This window comes from Saccopteryx bilineata, chromosome 2 (genome assembly GCF_036850765.1).
Source record: "Saccopteryx bilineata isolate mSacBil1 chromosome 2, mSacBil1_pri_phased_curated, whole genome shotgun sequence".
Lineage (NCBI taxonomy): Eukaryota > Metazoa > Chordata > Mammalia > Chiroptera > Emballonuridae > Saccopteryx > Saccopteryx bilineata.
The window spans coordinates 39,070,887-39,083,916 of record NC_089491.1 but is presented as its reverse complement, the minus strand read 5'-3'; the positions used below and the strand labels follow the sequence as shown (position 1 = coordinate 39,083,916).

The following is a 13,030-nucleotide window of genomic DNA, read 5'->3' as shown; positions in this document are numbered from 1 at the left end:
ACCCACAGGACTAGGCCTCAGCAAGAGTAGGTGTTCAGTCTACTGGTAAAGAAGGAGCAGGGAGCCTAACCAGGTGGTGGTGCAGTGGATAGAACATCAACCTGGGACGGTGAGGACCCAGGCTCAAAACCCCGAGGTCACTAGCTTGAGTGGGCTCATCTGACTTGAGCGCAGGCTCACCAGCTTGAGTGCTAGGTCACCAGATTGAGTGCAGGTTCATAGACATGACCTCATGGTCACTGGCTTCAGCCCAAAGGCTCTCCAGCTTGAAGCCCAAGGTCACTGACTTAAGCCCAAGTCGCTGGCTTGAGCAAGGGTTCACTGGCTCAGCTGTAGCCCCCCAGTCAAAGCACATATAAGAAGCAGTCAGTGAACAACTAAAGTGCCACAACTACAAGTTGGTACTTATTATCTCTCTTCCTTCCTGTCTGTCTCTGTCTCTCTCTCCTCTCTCTCTCTTTTTCTCACTGGGGGAAAAAAAAAGAGCAGGGAGTGTTTCATGAAGAAGGACCTTAAATGCTTCACAGTAGAGCATCCTGGCACAGCACAGCATGAACCAAGGTGTGGAAGTAGGAGAGATAGGAACAATGATGGGGAACAAGGCAGGGTTGGGGAGGGGCAGTGCTCGCTGAAGGAGTGCCCACTGAGGGGAGCAGGAGTGGGGAGCTGGAGAGGAGGGAAGCAGGGCCTAGGCGAGCAGATTGGCCTGGGCCTGTCCCTAGGTGTGAGCAAAGCTCTTAGCTCTGTGTCTGGACTCTAAGGGAATACATGGTAGGCAGGGGCAGGCACAGGTAGGGAAGCCCAGATTCTGTCTCTCAGCCCCTCCCAGGGAACCCTCTCTGACTATCTCACTCCCATTCCCGCCCTGTCCTGGAGCCCAGACCATGCTCCTGCTCTCTTCCATGTAGCCACAGGTAAGGCCTTGGCCACGACCACATTTGGTATATTCTCCATCAAAGGCTACACCCTAACACATTACAGATGTGACTGTGGTCACCATGTCACTCAAAAACATAACTCAATTGTATACAACAGCACAAACTAGCATGGGATGGCACAGTGACATGCAATTGCAGGCACACTTTGCATACTGTCTGCCTCCATCTCTAGGGCCTCTAATTCTCCTGAGAGCTTGCCCTGCCCCCTGGTGGTCACTCCTCAAGCCACTGCCCTTCTGGAAGGACCCTATTGACCCCCTCTGGTCCTGATTCCCATCCAAAGAAGCATCTACCCTTGAACAGCCTCTTCTCTCAGACTGGCAAGTCAGATCAGGCCCCCTTGAATCTACTCACACACAGATTGGCCTCCCCCATCAGCCTGGTGCTGTTAGACAAGGCCTTCTCAAATAAGGTGACCAACTGTCCAGGTTTGCTTGGGACTGAGGGGTTTCCCAAGACTCAAGATATTCAGTACTAGCCTGACCAGATGGTGGCGTAGTGGCTAGAGTATTGGACTGAGATGTGGACGACCCAGGTTCGAGACCCTGAGGTTGCCAGCTTGAGCGCAGGGTCATCTGATTTGAGCAAAGCACACCAGATTGAGCCCAAGGTCTCTGGCTTGAGCAGTGGGTTACTCAGTCTGCCGTAACCCCCGAGTCAAGGCACATATGACAAAGCAATCAATGAACAACTAAGGTGTCGCAACGAAGAATTGATGCTTCTCATCTCTCTCCCTTCCTGTCTGTCCATATCTGTCCCTCTCTCTGATTCTGTCTCTGTAAAAAAAAAAAAAAAAAAAAAAAAAAAGATATTCAGTACTAAAACTGAGAAAGTCCCAGGCAAGAAGCTAGGACTAGTTGGTGATCCTATTGTCAGACCCATGTGCCTTCAGAGTAGTCTGTCCTCAGACTAGACCGTTCAGACCCTCCCTAGATCGGCCTGTGCCCTCAGACTGGCTCTCCCAAACGAGCTCTTTTCAGCAGCATGTCCCAGGCCAGCCTCCCTGCAGAATAATCACGTCAGACAGGCCATCTCAGACCCACTCACCTTCAAATTAGCCTTCTTCATCAGAGTGGCTCTGTCAAATAATGCCCCCTCCAGCCTCTCCTCAGACTGGCTCTATCAGACTCCCCTCTCAGATCTCCTTCCCTCCTCTGCCCTCATCCAGAAGATAGAGGGTGTGAAGACTATCCCCCAACCCTTTCTGCCCCGCGCCCTTTAGCTCTGCACCCCTAGACGGGTGCCACCATCTGAGAGTCAGGTTCAATAGCTCTGCGCTATGGGCATAGTGAACATGTGGGCCTCAAAAATATAAAGACACAGGTGCAGGTTGCAGAGCTACAGACTGGAGCCAAACATTCTCTTCTCTCCGTGTGAGAACGAACTTCCTCAGAACCCCAGCCTAGGGAGTTAGTGAGCTCTCTAGCTCTGGAGTGTTCTTAGAGTTGCAGGCTACTCAGGAGGGATTCCTGCCTAGTGTCTCCCAACCACCTCCCTCTTTCCTTGCTGGATGCTGGAAGGCAGATGTGGAATGTGTGTGCAGATAGCCGCCTGACCAGGAGCAGGAATAAAGGGCAGGCACGTGGCCGAGAGGGGGCAGCAGAAGCCAGGACAGCCCCTAGCTCGGGTCAGGGAGGCACAGTGGCCACAGACTGTGGTCTGGACCAGTGCAGAAACACACAGAGGGAGGCAAAGAAAGGGAAGGACTGACAGCGACAGCGTCAGGGAAGAGACACAGAGCTGGAGATACACACAGCAAGAGACAGAGGCACAGAGACTCCAAGATATGGTGATGGACACACAGAGATAGGGAGAAAGGCAGAAAAAGGGAAGATTGAGAGATGGAGACAGAGAGACAAAGACAGGGATGTAGACAGAGAAGAGATGGCTAGAGAAACAAAGAGGGCAGCAGAAACAGGAGATGGAGACACAGGAGACAGAGATGGAATAGAGACATAGGAAACACAAGAACAGGGACCAGGGACAAAGACATATATACAGAGAAAGGAACAGATTCAGTGAGAAGAGGGTAGGGGCAGAGTCAGGTTAGCATTATAGAAATGGGTCACAGGGGGGTCCCCATCCTCAGAGCCCCTTGGGAAAGCAAAGAGAACTAGTGAGCTGAGAGGTTGGGCTGCTATGCACATCGGGCCTGGGATCCAACTGTCTCCCAGCAGCGTTTTAATTCTCTGAATTGTGACTTAGCTCCAAGAAATGATGTCTATACTTATCTCCAGCTCCCCAGAACCACCATGGGAAATAGTGGATGTGGAAGAACAGAGGCAGTAGCAGATAACAGTCAAGGCCCTTCAAGGCAAACAGCCTCTGTGAGGTCAAGGGCCAGGATCCCCAAGGAGAGATGACTCCAGGCCCAGGCCCAGTCTGGTTAAAGGCATGACAGTACCCTCCAGCCACTTTGAGTTTTAGGAAGGGGCTGGGTCTCTCTCTTGGGGTTGGGGGCAGGGAGATGCCCTAGTCCTCCTTTCCATCAGCTTCCAAGGCTCCTGCAGGCCTCCTTCCTCCCTCCTCCTCCTCCCCAAGCCCCACATAATTGCTTTCCCATGTTGCTAATGGAGGCCAGATTGCTGATGCCCAAGCCCTGGGTGGGCGGCTGGTAGGTCAGGGTTGACCAAGGCTCTCAGGCAGAAAGTCAGCACAGACCAGAGATCCCCTAACTTCAGGCCTCCTACCCCAAGGACAGTAGAGAGACCCATTCCAGGAATACAATGTATTTGCCAAGAGCTGCTGGACCTGAGTGCAGGTTCACGCTCGAGCCACAGCTCACTGGGACCAGAGAGACAGGCAGAACTGGGGTCCCAGGGTACACAGGCAGCTCCACAGCCACTTATCAGATGTTCACCCTGGAAGCCTCTTCCTGTGAACAAGGAGTCAGGTACTCCCATAGCTGCCTATTCAGCTTGAAAAGCCCCAGGCCTTTCTACTTTGACTTTAGGCCTTTGCTTTCCATGGGGTCTCCCACCTGGAACACCCCTCTCCTCTAGTCTGGCCTGTAGGAGAGCCAGTCACCTTCACTCTGAGCCTCTCACCCGGCCCCAAGTCCTGTCCAGGACTGACTCATCAGGGCTGAGGACTATGAATCCTCTTCCCAGAGCATGACCCCACGCAGGCCTGCTGAGACCAGTAAGGAACGACTGTTTCTGGACCCTGCCAGAGGAAGAGGATTTGAATTGGGGTGCGTGTGACATGGGATTGGGGCTCAGCAGAGGTGCGGTGTCAGTGCCTGCTGTGGGCAGTGTGCGCCCAAGTCCATGTGCTCATGGCCTTGATTTACTTCTCTCCTCTTGTCCCGGCTCAGAACAGGGCCATGCGTAGATCCCCAGCTTGGAGCTTTCATCTACCCCTTTGCCCCTACCCCCATCCAGAGCTGCCTGTCAACTTGGGTCCCAGACCTGGACATTCTCTGCTAAGGGTCCTCAGTGAGGTAGCTTCTACAAGGAGGGCCAGACCTGAGCAGGCCATTGGCAGCCAGGTGCCCCTCCTCTGCGGAGAAATCAAAGGGACCCTGGAGTCCCAGTTGAGGAACTAGAACGGTGTGTGGGGTGTAGAGAGGGACTGAGCCTCTTTGGTTGTAAAACCAAAGGCTGATTGTCCTCTGCTCACACTGAGTCCTGTGATCTAACCCCAGGGTAAACCCTTGTACTCCACATTTCAAATCCTGAAGCACAGGCCTGATCCCTAGTCAGATTTCAGGTGGCCTCCTTCAGGTAGCCTGCCTGCCCAGGCCCAGGCCGCTCTGCACTCAGCCCTCTGACCTGATAGCAACTCTGGACTGTCACTTGGATGGCAGGGATGACAACCACTCCCCAAGCCCCAGGATGAAGTCTGGCCTCCTCATCCTGTGTCAAGCCCTGGCCTAGGTACTCAGGGAGGGCAGCTCCGGAGACGGCCCTTGCTAGGCGTCTGCCCCAAGCCTCCAGGACTGACTGGACAGCCCCGTATGGTACCTGCCTCACTGGGCCCCTTATTCCCCACCAGTCTCCCCTTGACCTCCAGGCATCCTTACCCTCCAAAGAAGCAGAAAGCCCCAAACCCAGACACGCGTGCCTGAGAGCTGCCTGTATGGAGAGAGTTGTCTCTCCAACTATAACTTCTTCTTCCTCCAGGCCTGAAAGAGGAGGGATCCTTGGAAAAGATACCCTCCCAAAACAGGTCTGTTCCAAGGACTCATGAAATGGTGACATTTAATGAGAACCCCCCCCCCACTTCCCACCCCTCTATATACATCTATAAAAAATTCAAATACAGCAAGTTACCATTGAGTCAGACTAGAAGGGACAGACAGGGCATTAAATACTGTGGGGTAGGAGCAGGGAAGTGGGAAGATCGTACAAAACAGGAGCAGAGGTGGGGGACTGAAAAGTATGGGCACTGGAGGGAGGGAGATGGCTGGGCCCCCCCAGTGTCAGGAGCTTATAATCTGATGGTGGCAACAGAGACCCTGGGACAGACAGGAGGCTAGGGCAAGAGGAAAAATTGTGGGTGTGACGGGCTCCCCTCAGGCTCCCCAAGGGCTCCTGGGAGTCGCTGGCGTTGGAGGGTCCAGCCCAAGGGGGTAGGATGGGGTGGGGCGGTCTTTGGTGGGTGGGTTAGCTGCATGGTCCTCCTCCCCTGAGGGAGGGCGGAGGGCCGCTGTGGTGTGGCAGGACTAGGGGGTGGCAGGCCCGGGCCTGCCGGGGTCTCTACAAATTGTGTCTGAAGAGAATGCAGAAGGTCCTCCTGCCCGTGTGCAAAATAGAAACCGGGGTCTGCGGGTTCAGCTCCGGCCTCCTGCTCCTCTGCAGGTGCGCTGGCATGTCCTCACGGGATGCCGGGCTCTGGGGAGACAGGGCAGGGGCTGTGAGGGATAAGGGTGGGGCGGGGATCCCCTCAGGCTCTCCTCTGCTGCCCAGCCTCACTTGATTTACCAGATCAGGAGATTGCTGACAGTGGCAGCAGCGGCAGCCAGGGCCAAAGCGACAGGGACACTGATCAAGAAGGGCGCTGAAGGTCCTCCGCTGCTGCCCAGGTCCCTGGGGTCACAGATCTTCGTGGTGGGTGGGGGTGCCAGTGAGCTGGTGGTGCTGGTCGTGGTCTCTGGGGAACATTGGGGAAACTCAGGGCAGGCCGGGGCTAGAGTCCCACCCGGATCTAGGCGTTCAAGAGGAGCACTGCTCTTGCTTCCTGTGTCAGACCAGTGCTACGTCCCCCATCAGACAGCCCTGCCTCCTCTCTCAAACATGCCCTGCCTCCCCCATCAGGCAGATCCTGTTTCCCCCAAGGCTCAGAGATGACCCCTCTACCCAGTGACCTCTACCAAGAATGTCCAGGCCCTGGCCAGTTGGCTCAGCGGTAGAGCATCGGCCTAGCGTGCGAGGACCCGGGTTCGATTCCCGGCCAGGACACACAGGAGAAGCGCCCATTTGCTTCTCCACCCCTCCGCCGCGCTTTCCTCTCTGTCTCTCTCTTCCCCTCCCGCAGCCAAGGCTCCATTGGAGCAAAGATGGCCCGGGCGCTGGGGATGGCTCTGTGGCCTCTGCCCCAGGTGCTAGAGTGGCTCTGGTCGCAACATGGCGACGCCCAGGATGGGCAGATTATCGCCCCCTGGTGGGCAGAGCGTCGCCCCTGGTGGGCGTGCCGGGATCGGGCGCATGCGGGAGTCTGTCTGACTGTCTCTCCCCGTTTCCAGCTTCAGAAAAAAAAAAAAAAAGAATGTCCAGACAGCAAGGACCAGGAACAGCAGGGTCTGGGCAGACAAATGGGACTGTGGCAGCCACACAGAATGTGGAGACCCTGGGGCAGAGGGTCCATGTCCCAGGAGGAGCTAGAGGGAGCAGGATAAAGCCAGGCAACAGTGCAGGCTGAATGAGAGCGCAGGGGGCAGGGGCTGGCTTACCTGGAGCCTGGGCCTCGGTGGTGAGGTGTCGTGGCTCCTCAGTCCAGGGTGTGGCGTGGGCGGCCACGCTCCAGTCACTCCACGTCCCGATCTCGTTGTCCTTGGCCGCCACCTGGATGATGTACTCCTTCCCAGCATAGGCGTCCGTGATGGTGTGTGCAGTGCCGTCAGACAGCTCCACCTGCAGCCAGACCACAGGGGTGGGCGGACACAGGGAGTCAGAAAGGTGAGGCATCCCCAGAGGAAGTGAAAACAATTCTGGGGAGAGGAGAGTGAAGACATCGCTTGACCAGGCGGTGGTGCAGTGGATAGAGTGTCGGACTGGGATGCCGAGGACCCAGGTTTGAGACCCTGAGGTCGCCAGCTTGAGCGCAGGCTCATCTGGTTTGAACAAAAGCTCACCAGCTTGGACCCAAGGTCGCTGGCTCGAGCAAGGGGTTACTCGGTCTGCTGAAGGCCCACGGTCAAGGCACATATGAGAAAGCAATCAATGAACAACTAAGGTGTCACAATGCACAACAAAAATCTAATAATTGATGCTTCTCATCTCTCCATTCCTGTCTGTCTGTCCCTGTCTATCCCTCTCTGACTCTCTCTCTGTCTCTGTAAAAAAAAAAAAAAAAAAGTGAAGACATCCCTGGAGGGAATGAGGACTTCCCTGGGGAGAGAGGGGATATTGAGAATACTCCTGTAGGGGAGTAAAGACATCTCAAGGAGGAGACCCCTCAAGGGAGGGAAGACGGTCCTGAGGAGAGTAAGAAAATCTTTAGGGTGACTGGAAGCACCCGTAGGGAAGAATAAGGAGAGCTTTGCTCAGTGTTTGGACTCTGCTGTAATCCCACTCAGTCTTAACCCTCAGCCTGAGACCTGACCTTAGTCCCAGCCTGGAGGTGATAGGAGTAACAGGTGGGAGAGAATGGCACTGTGCTCTCTTCTCTCATCAGGAAGCCGCTTAGAGGGAAAGTTACAAACACAGACATGGAGCCAGGCTACCTGAGTCCAAATTTTAGCTTCATTCCCTACTACCTAGGTGCCTGAGTTACTTAACTTCTACAATCCTTGCGGCCCCCATCTGTAAAATGGTGTTAACGATCTATCTCATAGGGTTGTAATGAGGACTCACACACATGGTAAGCACCAGACTTCAGCCAGCTCTGCCATTATCATGAGTTCCAGCTTCACGCAAGGGTTCCCAGATGCCCGGTGCACCTACCAGCCTGGCCCCAGCTGGGCCTGCCCTACAAGAAGGCCTCAGTGTGGTTATGGCCCTGCCTGAGGCTGAAAGGAGTTGGGGGACAGCTCCTGGGGAGGGAGAGGACAGCAGAACAGCTGCTCCATTTCCTCCTGGAGGCATCCCCCCCAAAGCTAGCCTTATCCTGCTGGTCTCCCCCCATACTCCAGGCTGGCCTGCCTGTCCAGCTCCCCTCCCAGGCCCAAGCTGGGCTCTGGTTCATCTCAGCGGCACCCGCCGGCTCATTAAGCCGCCTCGTAAACAGGGGCAGCAGGCAGAGGCGGCAGAGGAGGGGGCTGCTCTGGGCCACGTCTGGCCTCAGGGCTTTTTTGGTCCCTGTTCCAATCTCCCCCACCCCACCCCAGAAAACTGGGGTCTGGGCTACCTGACCAGACAGGCTGTGAATACATGCATGCTTGTTTATGTGTACTTGTGTGTATGCAGCTGGGTGCAAGTGGAGTGGGAAGCCCCTCCAATTCCCTGTGAGTCTGCGGCCCTGAGGTGGGAGCCACTGGTAAAGGTCAGGGTAAGGGTGAGAGCCATTCTGAGCTCAGACCTGGGCTTAGTGAGTCCTACTCCCAGCCCTGGAAGATCAGTGGATCCCATAGTCCCTCCTCTCTTGGAGTTGGGCTCCACCTCCACCTCTGGTCCTGCGGCTCCCTTTTGCTCTGCAAAGACTTCCTCTGGCTGAGCAGCCCCAGCTCCTTTAGCTCCTTCTCAACAGGATTCGGTCCCTAGTCCCCTCCCTGTCTCCCAGACCTATGTGTGTGTGTTTTTCCCAAAGGGAGAGAGCCATGGGAAGCAGATCAAACTACCTCCTCCTTGGTGGGCTTATGGTAGGCACCATACCTCTAGGAATACGTCACAGAAGCCCAACATCTTCTGGCAGCCTTATCACTTAGGCCTGGGACCTTCTTGCTAGATTGTCACCAACTCCTTAATCCACTCCCTTAAGAGAATGTACCCTCAATTGGCAGGAATTTCCTAGTGGCTGGCTTCAGCCTCACCCGAGTTCCCCATGCAGTTTCCCAGCCTCCCTAAGTTAGGGCCAGAGCAGAAGACTCCAGGAAGGGGAACCCAAGCTGGGTCCCAGTATTCGCCTCCCCCTTGTCCATGGACAGACAGCTCAGGCCTCATGGTGCCCATTCTTGTGCCATTCCTGGCCTGTATCTCTCATTTCCTCCTGAAAACCCAAGTGATATTTTTCTCTATTCTCCCCTCTGTACTCTCACCCCCAATTATATACCTGCCTCTCTCTAAGGTCAAGAATTAGGGAGAGTAGATTCTATTCAGAGCAAAAGTCAAGTTCAAAAGAGCCATAAACCTGGCCAGCTGCAATGCCAATGAGACGTGGAACAGAGCTGGCATGTGCCACAAGCCACACATATTCTCGCTGCAGAGCCACGCATACTTTGCCCTGCCCACCTCAGTGTGGAGATCTGCTCTGCCGATGGTGGAGGCCAATGCATGGTTTTGCCATGTTAGTCACATGCATGTATGGTGCATGGTTCCTCCTGCGGACCACATGTGTGTGTGCATGTTCCGTGTGTGTGGTGGGCAGTGTGCCAGGTCCACTGCAAGGCGTGTGCGCCGCGACGTGCGCAGGGCTGCTGCCTGTAGCTCGTTAGCGGGGGAGGGGGGCTTGTGAAACTAGACCCTGGTTATTAGCAATGCATTAGGCGCGGGCAGCTGGCCAGGCGGGAGGGACTCCGGACTCCGTCAGGGAACATGTGAGAGTATGAGCAGCCTTTGTGGAGGCCAGGCCTGCAACCCGGACAGGCGCCCTGGAATCGAATTACGCACTTTAAAGGCTATCTGGAAGGGGGGTATGAGGAGATGGGGATGGAGCCTGGTGGACTCAATGGGGATACAGGTTGGTCCCCAGGTGCCAGCCTGAGCTGCCCCATGAAGCACCCTCCCAGTCCTAGCTCAACAAGAACTCATGGGCCATATGGAGTACCCACAACTCTATGGACCTAGGGCTCTCAAGGAGAGAGAACCTCAGGTGTACCCCAAAGTCCTGTCTGCTCCCCAGAGCTCTGAATCACAGCTTGATTAACATCCCAGACCACAACTTAACCCCACACTGCCCCTTGTCCATTGCTTAGTTCCTAGCCCAGGCCACCTTCTGACCCATCACCTTAAGCTGACCCCTAAGTCAGATCTGACTTCGGAGCCCAGACACTAGTCATGGCCGGAACTCACATCCTAAACCAAACTTGATTCCACTGCCTAATTCTAACTCCTTGAACCCACCTGTGAGTCCTTGAGGACAGAGACTGTCCTGGCCCTTGGGTCCAGCACAGGCTCAGAGACTGGGCCAAAATATGAGGAAGATACCTACTTAGGGCTGAGAGCCAGAAGTAAGGAAACTGCCTACCCTGCCTACCATTCTCCTCCCAGCATTTCTCTCCACAATTCTGGGGAGCCACTGAGACAGATGTGTTCCCAACTAACGGGAGTCTCTGTGAATCCGTAAGGGCCTTAGATCAGGATACCCTCCTCAGCTCCATCCTCCTCTCAGGCCCAGCTGGTGCCTTCTCCCCTTGGAAAGCTTCTCTGACTGCCCTCAGGCTTTCTACTGGAACAGCTACCAGTGGGGACACAAGTATCTCCCATGCCTGGTGGCTCTGATTCAGGCAGTTGGGACCTGGGTAGGGTAGGTTAGGGCACTCACATGCTGCCACTGGTCCAGGATGAGGGGTCGGTAGCGCAGAAAGAACTTGAGAGGAAAAGATTCAGGGTCGGGCCAGGTTGAGGGGGTCTGCCATGTCACCTCTAGCCGGCGAGGGTTGCTGGGCACTGGCCGGGCTACCACATTTTCTGGAGGATCAGGCTTCACTGTTCAGGAGACATAGCTTCATTACCACACTAATCTCTGGAAGCAACACGACTTCCTCAACTGAGCCTCCACGTCCACCATGTCTCGTCACCAACCACTGTCATCATCGTTATGGTAGCCATCCCTCTTCTCTGCTGTCAAGCCTGGCAACCCCATTAATAACCATCTCATTACTTGAACCTCTCACATTCCTACTGTCATCGGTGACTGTCATTATAGTCGTTGTCACTAGTTCATGATGTCAATATCCCAAATTTCATCCCACCATCCCAACCCCATTCTCATGAATACCAGTCTCCCAGTTACTAAGCCTATGTAGTAGCTCTCCCACCAGCCCCATCACCACCTGATCACCCCCCTGCGCCAGCATCACACACTCCCCACCAAGGCTGGCTCTCCACTTCAGCTTCTCCATTTCCAAACTGAGACGTGGCCTCCCTTAGAAGAGTCTGGGTTTGAAGCTGCTCTATGGGTCAAGGTTAAAAGACAGCCTACAGGTATTGTAGATGTAGTCTAGAGGTAGGCTGAGGATCTGATGGGAACATATAAAGGCCTCGCTCATGTAGAAACAGTCTGCCTGGGGGTCCAGCAACAGGGTGGGGAGGCAAGCAGAGGGTCTGACTTGGAGTAAGAGAAGGCAAGGGGTCTGGCTGGGATGGAGCAGAGATAGGCAGAGGGTCTGGCTGGGATGGGGGTTGAGGGGAGTGCAGTTATCTGTCCCAGTCCTGTCTCCTGTTCTGACACCTCATTCATCACAGGCCGTAAGGAAGCTATTAGTGCGTGGGGGGGGTGGAGGCTGCAGCTGCACAAGGGTCTGGCCCAGCCTGCCCCCCTCCCCCTTCTGTATGCTGCGAGAGCCAGGAAGATGATGGGAAGAGCTGCTGGAGAGGTCTCTCGGCCCCTGCAGGTGAAGGACGTTCACTCAAACGTTCACAGGTATATACATGCCAAGCATATCTGTACATGTGTGTTTACATTCCACATATACCTTGCACACATGTGAACATCCCACCAATGCTCATATACACCTCTGGCACATGCCCACTTACACAGTCCCACTGAAGTATGCAGCAGGAACCCTCCCCCACTTCCCACGCACCAATAGTGAACTCGTCGAAGGTGATAGCTGTGGCGTTGTGGCCCAGGGCATTGCTGACACTTATCGAGACCTTGTACTTGATGGTGGAGAACAGGTGCATGTAGCGGATGTGGCAGCGGTTCTTGAGGGCTGGGTCCTTCTCACAGACCATAATTTTGGAGCCGTGCCTGGGGAGGGGTGCGGCCCAGGCACTGTTATTAACATCAAGGGTCAGGTGGGGCAGAGGTTGGGGGAAGGTCAAGCCAAAGGCTGGGCTAGGGTCTGGATTGTGGGCTGAGGGTAGGGGGGGTACAGGGGAGAGGTCAGAGGTCAGAGCTGAAACCAGGTCACAGGCACATCTACTCACAGCACAGTCACATTGAAGGTGTTGGGGATGTAGGTGGGGGCAGGCAGATGCCAGCTGCAGTAGAAGCCCTTGGGGTAAGTGTTGGAGCGGCAGCTGAGCACAGGCTCCCGTGGTGGCACTGGAGGTAAAGACAGCATGATCAGGGCATTCTTGGAGTCCCCAGTCCCTTGTTCTAGTATGGGGACAGGTGGGCCCCAGAACCCCAGCTCTCCCCCTCCAACCCATCAGCAATGCCAGAGGTTGGGGGGGGGGGACTGTCAGCGAGGGTCTGAGGCTTCCCAGGCCACAGAGAGCCAGATGTTTAATTAAAGAAAAACAAGGGCTGTAAGGAGAGGGAGCCGCCCCCCCCCCACCTGCTCAATGGAGGCAGGAACTGTGGGGAGCAGGGGGCTGCGGGCCTCAGCTCATCAATCACAGGATGGAGGTGATGTCTGGGGGAATCAGCCCAGCCCCACATCTCCTGCCACACTGTGTCCATTCCCAAACTGTGCAGCAGAGGCCAAGGGGAGTCTGGTTGCTAGGGTGATCAGGGTCTGCTCCCTGGAGAAGAGCCACCCCAAGCTTCCCCTCAGTAGAGAATGAGAAACACAAACACAGGCCTGGTGGTTCCACAGGAACAACAGTACTGGGTGGCTGTTCACGTTTGTATCTGTGCATGTCTGCATGCCTGGGTATATATGT

The 13,030-nt window shown here is 55.2% G+C and overlaps 1 protein-coding gene across 3 annotated transcripts in view; it reads right to left on the bottom strand.

The window, feature by feature from the left end:
• Positions 1–5,157: 5,157 nt before the first annotated feature.
• Positions 5,158–13,030, bottom strand: part of CNTFR (ciliary neurotrophic factor receptor) — a 42,895-nt gene continuing 35,022 nt past the window's right edge. For all 3 annotated transcript variants that reach the window (XM_066256879.1, XM_066256880.1, XM_066256881.1), the window contains 6 exons: positions 12,350–12,467; positions 12,004–12,170; positions 10,740–10,903; positions 6,832–7,012; positions 5,864–6,032; positions 5,158–5,773 (listed from right to left, as the gene is read on the bottom strand). In XM_066256879.1, coding sequence (XP_066112976.1) covers position 5,773; positions 5,864–6,032; positions 6,832–7,012; positions 10,740–10,903; positions 12,004–12,170; positions 12,350–12,467 — 800 coding nt within the window. In that variant the 3' untranslated portion in view covers positions 5,158–5,772. The remainder of the gene's footprint in view (positions 5,774–5,863; positions 6,033–6,831; positions 7,013–10,739; positions 10,904–12,003; positions 12,171–12,349; positions 12,468–13,030) is intronic.